Source organism: Canis aureus, chromosome 5 (genome assembly GCF_053574225.1).
Source record: "Canis aureus isolate CA01 chromosome 5, VMU_Caureus_v.1.0, whole genome shotgun sequence".
Lineage (NCBI taxonomy): Eukaryota > Metazoa > Chordata > Mammalia > Carnivora > Canidae > Canis > Canis aureus.
Window position 1 is genome coordinate 81,549,258 of NC_135615.1, and position 13,277 is coordinate 81,562,534.

Consider the following 13,277-nt stretch of genomic DNA (forward strand, 5'->3'; position numbering starts at 1 on the left):
CCGCCAGGCCCAGGTGCTCTGGGAACGTGGGAGTGAGGGGGGCGGCGGTGGGAGAGGCTCCAGGGCCCCGTGGGGTGTAAGAGCCAGAACGCCGCGCTTCAAGAGCTTCAGGTGAGAGGACACAGGAAGGGAGCGCGGGAAGCCCCCAACCACGCCTCTTCCTTCTCTGGGCCCTTCCATCTGCAGCCCCTTTCTGGAGCCTTTATGAATAGACTAATTGGAAGAAGAGTGGGAGGGTGGCCCGGCCCGGCCCTGTTTGCTCTGAATCACGTGTGACCTCAGGGGGTCCCTCCGCCGTCGGTGGCACGCAGACACCCCTGTCCTAGGAGCTCTCCGACGTGCCAGGTGTTGGCCGGCCCAGGCGCCTTCCCCGCACCGTCTCCCCGTGAGGGGGGCACTGGCCTTATCCCCACCTTCTGATTCGCCTGCGGTCACAGAGCTGGTAAGGGGACAGACCAGGAACTGACCCCGGGCCGCCCGGGGCCATCTCACGGGGCTCTAAGATCCCAGATCCAAGACGGGAGAGGCCCACTGGGTCTCTAGGCTGAGTTACAGGAGGGAGCCCGCCTCTCCCCGGACCCCCGGCAGAGTGGGGGCCACGCTGGGGTGTGACGTGGGTCCCCAGATTCCCCAGGATGCCCTGCCCTGCCCTTCCCTCCCAAGGGGCAGGACTGATCCCCCCCATTCTGGACCCCGGGCACCCCCAGTCCAGCACTCTCCTTCCTCAACGTTCAGTGGATTATGATCTCCGTACATGATAGGAAAAGAGAAATATGGGATCCCTGGGTGGCGCAGCGGTTTAGCGCCTGCCTTTGGCCCAGGGCGCGATCCTGGAGACTCGGGATCGAATCCCATGTCGGGCTCCCGGTGCATGGAGCCTGCTTCTCCCTCTGCCTGTCTCTGCCTCTCTCTCTCTCTCTCTCTCTCTCTGTGTGTGTCTCTCATGAATAAATAAATAAAAAATCTTTAAAAAAAAAAAAAAAAAAGAAAAGAAAAGAGAAATACAAAAAAAAAAAAACAAGGAATCACGTTCTTTGTGAATAAATGTTTCTAACGTGTTCTATTACTATAGGTTCGTGTTATTCCCCACCCCACCCAACCAGGCACTGCGGATTAAAAAAAATAATAAAAAAACTGGCAAAATAAAAGGAACAAATTATTCAAGCCCCAGGGGAACCCAGGCATTCAAATAAGATTTCAAACGACTCTCCTTCCATTAAAACTTTTGCTGCAGCGAAACTGCGTGGAGACGAAGCGGCGGAGTGTCACAAGCCGCTGGCCCCCCCACGCCGACCCCACCGGGCCAGGCGGCCGGGCCTCACACCGGGGGCGGAGCCGTCAGCCTTCCTGGGGGCCTCTGCGCGGAGTCCTCCCTCCTCCCTCTGCCACTATCTCGGCCGCCCAGAAACATCCAGCCGAGGCTCGTGCCACGTCAGCACCGCATCAAGAGGGCCTCTGACCCTGGCTCCCTCAAAGCCACAGCCTCCTCCCCGTTTCCTCTCGCCTCCGCGTGCCCTCTCCGCACGGCAGGCAGCGCGACCCACTCGAGCAGAAACCGGACCAGGGTGCTGCCCGGCTCTCGCTGCTACAACAGCTTCCCATCGTGTTCAGGGTAAGCCCCATAAGTCTCCCCCAGGCTTTCTGGAAAAGCTGCCCATCCTTCCACCTGCCTGCTTCTCTCCCCAGGATACATCATCTCTGGCCACCACAGGACCTTTGCACTTGCTGTTCTGAAGCCTAGACTGCTTTGCCCAGATAGATCTCTGTCGGCTTCAGAGGTCACCTCCCAGAGGCCCTCCCTGACAGCAGTCCTGACCCCCAGGCTCCATGACAGTCCCGTCACCCAACTCTGTCCCCTAAACTCTGTCCCCCTCTCTCCCTGTTCATTTGCTCCTCGTGTTATGTCTGTCTGCCCCTCATAAGTTACAGCTTCCTTGAGAGGAGGGATCTTCCAGCTTTTGTCAGTCCTCTTTTCCCAATATCTAAAATTGCGATGAAGACTCGCTCAGGGGCGCCTGTGATGCGCTCAGCCGCCTGGGGGGCTCGGTCAGTGAAGAGTCTGCCTTCGGCTCAGGCCATGATCTCACCATCCTGGGGTCGAGCCCCACGTCGGGCTCCGGCTCCGGCTCGGCGGGGAACCTGCTTCTCCCTCTCGCTCTGCCTCTCCCCCTGCTTGTGTGTTCTCTCTCTTTCACATTAATAAATAAAAAATCTTTAAATTTTTTTTTAACTCGGGCATCCTGGGTGGCTCAGATGTTTAGCGCCACCTTCAGCCCAGGGCCTAATCCTGGAGACCCGGGATCGAGTCCCACGTCGGGCTCCCTGCATGGAGCCTGCTTCTCCCTCTGCCTGTCTCTCTCTCTCTCTCTCTCTCTCTATCTATCTATCTATCTCTCATGAATAAATAAATAAAAATCTTTGATAAAAAAAAATTTTAACTCATTCAATAATCATTTTCTAATTGACAAAAGCCAGTGACAAAGGTCCTGATTTCCTTCCAGAAGTGTCTCAAAACCTATAAAAAGATCACGCTAGAAACAACAACGGTGAAACAAACACAAAAAAGTGTCCCTGCCATTGGCTGGAAGCAGCAAATGGGAATTCTAGTACAGCACAGAAAATAGCAGCCCTGACGCGCAAGGACCCCGGCCTTTTGTCAAGTCAAAAAAAGTACAAATAAAGTGATTACGACGTGGGCGCCTGGCTAGCTCAGTCGGTGAAATGCCTGCCTTTGGCTCGGGTCAGGATCCTGGGGTCCTGGGGTTGAGCCCCAAGTGGGTAGGGTGTGCTCTCTCTCTCTCTCTCTCTCTCTTTCTCAAAGGTGAATAAATTAAAAAGTCTTAAAAAAAAAAAAGTAATCACAACCTAACAAACGTGGTTGCAGACAGACACTCTGCCAGCGTGGGAGGCAGAGGGACAGCAATCCGGGGGGCTCTGGGGGTGACTGCCCGGCGTCTGAGCACCAGCTCTGCCCCTCGCCGCCGTGTGAGCTCGGGCAAGGCTCTGCGTCTCTCTGGGCCTCAGACCCTTCACTGTGCAAGGGGGTTCGCAACAGACCCGGCTCTCAGAGTTATCGCCAACGTGGGAAGAACGAGACGTGTGAAAAATGCTTTTAAAAAGTCTGCCGTGTAGGAAGCGCCCTACGCGCGTGTCCTGTTTATCTGTGTGATGGTGACGGCGTGCACGGGACAAAGAAGTAATAACAAAGGGGCCCGGGCCGCGAACCAGTTGAACCTACCCTGCACTGTGCTGGTTTTTTCTTTTAGTTACAGCTTCATTGAGACAGAGTTCAGGTCCCATAAAACCCACCCTTTTAAATGTCATGTTCATGTCAAGGTTTCTAGCATATTCACCACTATCTACTGTTACTTCCTATTTTTTTTTTTTTTTAGATTTTATTTATTTATTCATGAGACACAGAGAGAGAGGCAGAGACACAGGCAGAGGGAGAGGCAGGCTCCTCGCAGGGAGCCCGATGCAGGACTCGATCCTGGGACCCCACGGTCATGACCTGAACCAAAGGCAGATGCTCAGCCGCTGAGCCACCCAGGCGTCCCCACCACGATCTACTTTTAGCACATGTTCATCACCCCCCAGCAAAGAAAGCCCCTCAGCAGCCGTGCCCTCCCACCCTCCTCCAGGCCGAGTTACAGGAGTGAGGGGGCCCTGATATTTACATCATCACCTTACAGACAGGGAAACCGAGGCTCAGGCAGGGGCTGAGACTTGTCCGGGGTTGTCCCTCCCAATCAGAAGCTCCCCCTGCCCCCATGCACCCACATGTGCACACCCCAAGCCTCCCAGCTCCGCACCCCTGTCCCGAGGCACTCTCCCCAGCGCTTTACTCACGGAGTCCGATCTTGGCCAAGTGCAACCTGTTGACCCAGGAGATCTTGCTCAGCGGGTTGGGGGTGATGAAGACCACCATGAAGCTGATGGGGCGGCCGGACCTGTGGCGAGAGGGCGAGGAGCTGAGCGCCCAGAGCAAGCGCCTGGTCCCCCGTCCACCTGCACGCACCTGCTGTAGCACCAGCTCTGCTCAGGGCAGCAAAGTGGGGCCAGAGAGGCTGGCGGCCCGCCGAAGCCTCGGCCCCTGGGGGAAGAGTCCCTCCACCCACCGTGGCCCAAGGTGCCTCCCCGGAGACTGACCAGGCCACGCTCCCCAGCCCACCCCCGGCACCTGGGCTCAGGTGCCTAGCGACTCGAGAGGCCCCTTCCAGGGCTCCCCGGCCAGCTTCCCATGGGCCTTGTCAGACACGCGTCCACATCCGACCGGGGGCCTCCTCAGGGAGGAACGGGCTCACTCGGACCCGCTCCCAGCACCCGGAGCAGGGCAGGTGCTCAGCAACAGTCTGTGGAACAGACACACGACTGAATGACGCCGGGAGTGGCTGAGGCTGTGACAGGCTTGGGCAGCCAGAGGTCACTGTTGTCACAATACTGTCCTCTCACCCAGGAGCAGCAGGGCCTCTCAGAGTCCTCTGGGGCCATGGGGCAGTGGGTAGGGGGGGACAGGGCTAGTGTCACTAACTCTCCCACGGGAGAAGGGGGTGCGGGGGTGGGAAGGGGCCACGGGAGGCCACTCAGCAGGGGAGTGGCAGCTTGGGATGACAGCTCAGAGCCCTGCGTCTCTGCCTCTGAGACTCGAGCCTGGAGCCTTGTATCTGGGGCTCCTGGGCTCGTGGCCCTGCTGCAAACAGCGCTCCGATCTTCCTCGTCCTGCGGCCCATGTGCCTGTAACACCCTGGTCCCCCGGGGTCCCCTCATCCTCGAGGTCAGGCCCGGGCTGTGAGCCCCGCGCTGCACCAGCCTGGGCTTCAGGTCAGAGCCCAGCTCCACCCCCAAACTCTGTGGCTGTGGGCCTATCCGACTACTCCTTGAGCCTCACCATCCTCATCTGCAAAATGGGGCTCAGCTCTCCCCGTCTCTGCGAAATCTGTCATCAATTCCACAAACATGAGCTGAGCGTCTACGGAGCACAAACGTCAGGGTGGGCATTTGGGGGCAGGGGACATGCTGGGGGGAGCCTGGGTCCACGAGGAGATGGGCCCCGGGCTGGTCCCAGGGCTCCGCATGGTCTGGAGGGAAAAGGTCATGGAACAAAAGGAACCAACTGACAGCAGAGCATCAGAGGAGTTCTGGGTCTCCTAACAGAGGATGGGCTGAAGCTGGGTGTGAACTGGTCATTCATTCATTCACTCATTCCTTGGACAAGGAGCACTCACTCCACAGCAAGTGCTGTGCCGGGCAGGGCCCGCAGTGTGTACACACCCACGCCCATGACCACACTGAGGAACAGGTGGGCTCCAGGCGCTCCCTCTCCACATCCCCTCCTTCAGCAGTGGCCACCCCCCATCTCACTTGTCAGGTTTTCCGGGAAGCAGGAGCCTGAGACGACACTTGTTGGCCGAGTGGATCTCCTCCTCCTTCACCCGCATTAGCCTCTGCAGGGCCAGGCACCAGTCCTGAGCCACGGTCATGTTCAGGTTCTAGGGGTGAGGAGACCGGCGAGATCACCACCCAGCCTGCTGGCTCCCCCAGAGCCACACAGGCTCCCAGAGCATTCGGGGCACCCCAGGGGAGAGGAGCTGGGGAGGTGCTCAGCCACAGCAGGCACCGGCTCCCTGGGCTGCAGGCCCTCACTCAGACCCCACATGGCATCCCTCGTTTGCAAGGGACACAACCTCCCAGCCAGCTTCCTCTCCAGCCTCGGGGTGAGGTCCAGGAAGGGGCTTCTAGACAGGTCACTGTGCAGAGGACAAATCGCCATGCAGCCAGACCCCGCTCAACCCAAACCGGAGCTTCACCCCGAACCAGACGCTGCATACCAGAGCTCTAGGTAGCCATGGGGAGCGTTAGCCGCTGCTTCTGCCTGTGGGGTTCAGAGGCCAGGAGCATGGCTGGGGCTGGGCTAGGACAGGTGCCCTCTCCCGCTCTGCCCGCTGCGTCCAGGCGCTGCCCGAGGGAGGAGCTGGAGCCCGACAAAGCCAGGCCAGCGCTGTGTACCTGGTAGGTGCCGTGCAGCGTGCTGATGAGGAAGGTGATCTGCTCTACCACAGCCAGGTCCTTCTGCAGGTCCTGCAGCTCCTGGAAGAGGCGCGGGGGCCCGAAATACACCTTATCTGGGCAGAGAAGAGACCCAACTCAACTTCAGGGGTGGAGGAAGGGCTAACAAAGGACCCGAGCATCCAGTCACTGCAAAAAAGACCTGTCGCCCTGGAGATATGGCACCACAGACACAGCAGGAAACATTACCAGGCTCTCGCCCTGGTGGAGTTCCCGGTCTACGGGAGTGGGGGACAGAGCCAATCACAGGTGGTCTAGCGCCTGGGGTCAGGGCCACACTCAAAGGGTCAGAGGAGGCCAGAAGACTAAGAGCCCACTGTGCCCGCAAGAAGTGAGGAGCCTTCACAGGGCCAGCAGTGTGGTGGGGACTGCCATAAAGGAGAACAGCATGTGCAAAGGCACTGTGGCTTGAAGCCCACAAGCAGCTAGGTGTTCGAGGATGTCCTGAGGACCTACTATGCACCAGGTTCTAAGCCAGGCATTGGAGAGACAGCTGTAAACAAGACAGACAGGATCCCTGTTCTCATGGAGCTTCTGGCCTGAGTGGGGGGGCATAGGGGCTGCAGTCAGTTAACAACCACAACTGATGAAAGGCCAGGGAGAAAGATATCAGGGCGAGGGGCCAGTGAGGGTGCCCAGATCTCTCGTGACGTCACAAATGTACTGGGGGCATAAGAGACAGAGCAGGAAGGAGCAGTGGCCGGAAGGAGGAGTCCTTGAATGCCGTGCTAGGGAGTTTGTTGCTGTGTTCTCAGGCCGTGGTCTCTCAGGCTGAGGTCTTATGGAATCCCAAGTGAGGGCTTATTTGGGGTTTTCACTGTGATGACCATCTGGAAGCCAGATGTACATCCTGAGTCACCTGGATACCTGGACTTTCAGGCCATGTTTTGCTGCACGATGTCAGGGCTTCTGTGGACCCTGGTAATGAGCAGGAGTGCCCGAATGGCCACCAGGTAACGAGCAGGGAGCAAGGTGGGCGTGGCAGGTAAGTGATGCACTCACACCAAAGAAGAGCAAAGACAGACCCTGGGGCACCCCCCCTCCATGGGTAAGCCAGTGGGGCACGCGGGTCCCCGGAAGGCACCCTATGGTGTGGGTACAGAGACCTCAGAACCTGCCCCAGCAGACGCCCCCGTCCACACTGTGAGCAATTTGGTTCCAGCAAAACAACATCATCCATCACATCAAATCAACGCTGTTAATTTTAACTTTTTGTTTTGTAGCTTCATTTTCATCCCACTCGTGATTTTGTTTTGGTTTAATGGTGGTTCAAGGGACGTAAGCATGAGGAGTTCATCCTACCTCGTCTTTCTTATGCCTGCATAGACGTGAATAATAACATGATAAAAAAAAATCATTCAAGGCCAACTAGGGTTCAACCAGATCTCTTATTTTTCGCCCTTGAAGGGTATTAGGGCCACATAGCCCTCTAGTTTGGGATACGTGGCAGTGAAGGAGGGACTGGGGTGGTAGGGGCAAAGCTAGGCCTGGAAGTGCCTCTGGGGAAGACAAACAGGGCCCTTTGCTGGGGAGCTCCTGGGAACCTCAAAATAGCCCAGAGGAAGAGGCAGGACATCTGGGAGTGGGCACAGCTGGCTGGTGCAATCCCTCCGTCACAGTTCCCAGAATTGCTGGCAGCCCAGTGAGGCAACCTCCCGGGTCAGGCGCTGGGCAGAGCCTGGCCGGTGGGCAGGGGAGCCAGAGCAGAGCACCCTCTCGCCAGGCGTGATGGTGGCGGCCACATGGAGACGGACAGAGGAGCACGGCTGAGAGGCTGCCCGATGCCGCTCCGAGTTCTCATTCCTCTCGTGCCCATAAAGTCGGAGCCAGACAGCCCTGAGCCTGGTCCCTGAGGGCTTAGGGGCCTAGGGGGTGTCACCTGGGCCCCTCACCGTGCAGAAGGGCGAACTGAGACACAGAGTGGAGGCAGGCAACCGTCAGGCAGGGGTGGAAGTCCTGCTTTCAAACTCCAAAAGCATCGTGCACACGTGCTCGGGTAGGCACATACATGCAGGAGGGGGTAGGGGTGGGGTGGGCAGGGCCAGTGTCCGGTGTGTGAGATGGAGCAGGGACTCCAGAATGCACATGAGCAGGTGGGGTTCTGAGTGTGCATCTGCGTGTAGTGTGAGGCTGCAAACCAGCAAGAGCCTCTTGGCCGCGTGGCCCGTCGGGCTGGGCTTCCCAGGCGGGACCCACAGGCCTGGGGGGTGCCCGTCGGGTACTCACTCTGGGCCTGGCCCACGGCAGAGGCCTTCTTGGCGCCAGCGTGCTGGATGAGCACGTTGTCCTTGTCGTACGAGCCGCCGTCCTGGCCCACCTCCACCACCTGCACCTGGGGCAGCGCCGTGTTCCACTTCACCACGTACTTGGGCCCCAGGGGCACCAGGCTGCTGATCTCCAGCTGGCCCCTGCCAGGACAGAGAGGAGGAAGCCCTGGAGAGCCCGCCGCACCCCAGGCCCAGGGCCAGCCCAGAGCACGCTCCTCAGCACACCAGCTCAGCCAGGCACCTCGCCACGCAAGCACAACAAGCTCGGCAGAGCAGGGAGCCATCAAGGAGGCAGAAGCCCCGGCGTGCCCAGGCCCCAGCCCAGATCCAGAATCACACACCCCAAGGCCCCGAGCCCCCAAACCCCTACCTGTGGTTGGCAGGCCTGAGGAAAAAGACAAGACAGAAGGGAAGGTCATTCCTGTTATTGAGTGATTTCTAGGGGACTGAGGCAGTGGGGGCCAGCCCCTGGGCTGGGCCAGGCATGGGCATCGGGAACCACAGGACGGCCGTCTCCCCGAGCTGGCTGCTGGCCTCCAGTCCCCTGTGATTCCCACAATGGCCCTGCTAGGAAGCTTGTATTTTCCAGACAAAGATGCCGATGCTCAGACACGTCACGTGACTCACCCCAAATCACCTAAGCTGATCTTCCCCTCCCCCCAAGGGGGCCATTAGCATCCCCGTCACACCGGGCTGGGCCCCGAGCAACAGGGGAGGGCAGAGCAGGTGCTCATCAGATATGGTGCCTTAAAAACCACAGTGTTGGAATCAGGGCGGGACGGAGGAAGGAGACAGCACCACACTGATCTGGGGCAGAAGCTTCCTCGCCCAAGTCCCCGGCCAGTGCTGGGTCCCCCTCCAGACCCGTGAGCTGGCAGGAAGGGCCCAGGAAGTATTTGATGAACTAATAGATGGATGGATGGGTGGATGGGGGGTGAGGGAGCATGCGCATCCCCGGACGGGGAGCCTGAGCCACAGCCGTGGGGACTGTCCCCAGATCACGGCAGTGCCCGCACCAGCCGATGTGGGGGGCAGAGCCTACATCAATCCCTGCAAACATCCCCGACCGCATAGATGCTCCCGCCAGGGGGTGCACAGGTGACGTCCCTCTGGGTCTCGGTTATTGTCGCCGTACTGGTGTTTCCGCCACGATTTTTTAAGCACCGTCAAATGTTGAGAGCAGAGGGTCCCCTCCACTCGAGTGGCCAAGAGTCACAGCTGGACGGGTCGCAGCTGAAGTTCGTTTGGGCACAAGCCCTTGGCCACAGGCCCAAGCGGGGGACACAAGTGAGTGAGCGGGGCCCGGAGGGGACCGTGGGGCACAGCAGAGCGCGAGCCCTCGGAAGGAGGCCACGAGACCCGGCTCCGGGCCCGGCAGCCCTGGGCAACGTGGGCCCAGAATGCTGGACCTGCGCATTTTCAGAGAAGTCGCACATGCCTCCATGTTTGCGTGAACTCCCGGTGATGCCAAATCAAAGATTTCTGGGGGCCTCGTGCAAAACCCACACAGCACAATCACCCTCACCCGTCCGGGCTGCAGTGCTTTCAGGCACAGCCTGGAAGGCCAGCTCTGGGCATTTCTACTGTCTCGGTCTCAGAACCAGGAAGCCAGGCTCTGTGGGGGACACAATGCTCTGGGCCGTGGGAGCCCAATCCCCTGAATCTCAGTGTGGCTGAAACCCGGGGAGCTGTTCAGGTACCAAGGGCGGCGGCGTTCCAGAACAGATCACCCTGCACAACGGGCAGCTGCTGGCCCAAAGGCCGGGGCTGGCTCCCCGCGAGCCCCCCGGGTGCTCTCCAGCTCTGGGGACTAGGGACAGAGCAGGCCGCGAGGGACGGAGGTGGAGGCCGGAATGTCTGAAACGTGGGTCCCCCGGCAAGAGGCCAGGCCAGGAGCCGCGGTGTAACACGGGGGGTCCCTACCGCACTTACTTGAAATTGATGTTTGCGCAGACCAGCATGTCGTTGAGCAAGAAGACCCTGCGCTCCTTGGACTTGATCAGCTGCCCGCGGTCACCGTACACGGTCTCGGTCAGCGTCTCACACAGGAGCAGCTGCCGCTGACCCGAGGTCAACAGCTGCGAGGGGGAGACGGAGCCGAGTCAACGCCAGCCCCGCGCACGGGCCGCTCCGCGGACGTCACCGTGCCCGAGAGCCAGCATCCTCTCGCTGCGCGCAGAAGGGACCAGGGCTGGGGGAGGCGGAGGACGGGGTCCTCCCCTGGCATGATGAGGGGCCCCGGGGAGGAGGCGAGGGCCTCCGACCGTGCCCCTCGCCCGCGGCCAGCACCCCCCTCAGGTGAGCCAGCCTGGCAACCCTCCCCGCCGCGGTGCAGGCTCCCACCCTGGCTCCTCTCTCGCCTGCGACAAAGCCCTCGGGCAGGTCCCTGCACTTGCCCACAACCCAGCTTCCTCAGCTGTCAAGTGGGGCGGTATCCGCCGCTCAGATCACCCAGGTAACGCCTGACCGAGCCTGGCGACGTTCATTTTCCGAGCCCAGCACAAGGCGAAAATGCAGCCCTCGTTCAAATGTCATTAAGGATTTCATGACAGTGACAGCGGAACATCCAGCCACGTCTGGGGCCCTCCTGAGCACCAGCCCCGGGCGGTGGCCCTGCTCACAGGCCCAGCAAGCGGGCCCTGCCCGTGGCTGTGCTGTCTGTGACGGCCTTGCCCGGGGCCACTGCGGGCCTGGAGGACGTCCCATCTCCACACCCTCAGCTGGACAGCCCCGGGCAGCCTGGCCTCACGACGGGGGGGTCGCACAGATCGGCCGCCACTCAACCAGGTGACCCTCTGAGGACGCAGAAGACCTTCAAGCCTCAGGCATCTGAGCAAGCGTTTGCCGATCTCAGGCTGGACACCAAGAACCCCCTACCAGCACCGGGACCACCATCACACCCAGGGACCTCCCGGGAAAACAGCTTTTTACTGACAGCGATTTAAAAAAAAAAAAAAAAAACAAAGAAGAGAATTTTCAGCAAGAGTCATTCCCAAAACCCACGACTCCAATGACAAGAGGCATCCTCCCCTCCCTTCTCACCCCAAGCCTCCTCCCCTTCCCCCGAGACACTGCCCTGTCATTCTTCTAGAACCATGTTCCCCAGATTGATACAGAAACCTGAATGGCACCAATGCCCACGGCATGCCGGGCACTGCACTTGGCACTAGGTACCCCACTTCCCATTTAACCAGCTCTGCAGCCCCGGAGGCCACCCCCATTCCCAGGGGAGGAAGCCAAGGTTCCAGAGGCAGAGTGGCTTGCCAAGCGGCGGCGCACGATGCAGCCAGGCCGCATGCGCTGTCCCAGCACTGGGCACCCAGCTGGGTGTGATAGGGGTCGGGAGGCTCCACTGCTCCCAACACAAAAATGACTCAGGGTCCCTCAGGAGGCCTCTCGTGACTGCTAAAGCCGGGCTGCCCCACGCCACCGCCTCCACCAACAAGCAGACGCCAGCTCATGAAAACAAGACTGGAACCCTGGACAGCAGGCCCCGTCGAAGATTGCCAAGTGTGCCATGACCTAAAACTTGGAAGGAAAGTCCCCCGGGCTTCTGGCAACCATGTCCCTGCCCCATAGGCAGATAAAAGGGGGGAAAAAAAAAAAAAACGGATATTGCACAAACACCTCCCTGGAGGGTCCTGAGCAGGCACATTTTGAAACAGCCGGCAGGGTTCCGTTTGGGGCGCACCCAGTTTCAATTCCGCTTTCCCCTGGGTGATGGACTGCAAGAGGAAAATCACCGGACTCGTCTCAGAAGAGGCCGAGATTGCCCAAGGGACGGGGGTGGCCAGGAGTGGGTGCAGCGTGCAGCCACCTCGCTGCCACCATCACATCCCACATGTCTAGGAAATGCCCCCCCGCACACCGACCTGACAGGTGGAGAAACTGAGGCTCAGAGCTTTTGGTTCCTTGCCCAACATCAAACAGGGCTTCCTGACCTCCAGCCAGTGACTACGGCTCCTTACTGCCCAGGTGCCCGTGGGGGACAGAGCAGATGAGAACAGTGGATCTGCCCAGAGCAGGGGCCGCGGAGAAGGATTTCCTCCTGCCGAGCCAGCTCTTCCCCTGGCCGCGGCACAGGTGTGCGAGCTGAAGCAAGAGAAACCCTCTCGGCTACAGAGAAGGGGGCCACAGGACGGGACAGGAGACACTTCCCCAGTGCAGAGACCATGGGGCATCCGTGCAGGTGCCAGACTGGCCCGAAGGTTGTTTTTCTAGAGACATTATGCAACAGAGGGCTGGTGTGGGGCTGGTTAGGAAGTCTGCCTGGAGGCGAGAAGGGACTGGGACCAAGGGGACGTGGGCAGCTGCTACCCAGGTGACTAGTGGCCTGCGGGAAGGTGGACCAGCGTGCCAGCTCTTCCAACCCTTTAAGAAGACCTACCGGTCTGGATCTTATGGGACAGCTTTCCAGTTTTAAGGGATGGCAATTGATTGCAGCTTCTTAGAAATACTGTGTGGGCCAAAAGGCAACTGTACAGCCTGAATTTAGCCTGAGGAGGGACAGTCTTAAGATGTAGGACTCTTGGGGGCACCTGGGTGGCTCAGTCGGTTAGGCATCTGCCTCCGGCCCAGGTCATGATCTTGGGGTCCTGGGATCAAGTCCCACATCCATCAGGCTCCCTGCTCCGCAGGGTGTCTGCTTCCCTCTCTCCCTCTGCCCCCCACTCATGCACACATACACACTCACTCTCTCTAAGAAATAAAACCTTAAAACAAAACAAATAAGCTGTAGGACCCCTGAAGCTTAGAACTGCAAGGGACCCTGCAGGCGAACCCATCCAACTTGGCAGGCATGTGGTGAAGATCAAAGATCCCGGAACACATTAGTACTATACACTGTGAAGTGCAGTTCACCTGGAAGGGTTGTTGTCCTCTGGGCAGAGCTTCCTGTACTCTTAGAAAGTTCCAGCCCACGTGGCTGAAGTCTCACTGGCCTTA

At 59.4% G+C, this 13,277-nt stretch overlaps 1 protein-coding gene across 17 annotated transcripts in view; it reads right to left on the bottom strand.

Annotated features, from left to right (window-relative positions):
• Positions 1-13,277, bottom strand: part of ARHGEF10L (Rho guanine nucleotide exchange factor 10 like) — a 158,738-nt gene that overhangs the window by 49,902 nt on the left and 95,559 nt on the right. For 13 of the 17 annotated variants that reach the window (XM_077899421.1, XM_077899415.1, XM_077899420.1 and 10 more), the window contains 6 exons: positions 10,266-10,411; positions 8,704-8,718; positions 8,293-8,474; positions 6,007-6,122; positions 5,362-5,489; positions 3,850-3,950 (listed from right to left, as the gene is read on the bottom strand). In XM_077899421.1, the coding sequence (XP_077755547.1) occupies positions 3,850-3,950; positions 5,362-5,489; positions 6,007-6,122; positions 8,293-8,474; positions 8,704-8,718; positions 10,266-10,411 (688 nt within the window). The remainder of the gene's footprint in view (positions 1-3,849; positions 3,951-5,361; positions 5,490-6,006; positions 6,123-8,292; positions 8,475-8,703; positions 8,719-10,265; positions 10,412-13,277) is intronic. The other 4 variants (XM_077899426.1, XM_077899424.1, XM_077899429.1 and 1 more) reach the window with 1 other exon arrangement.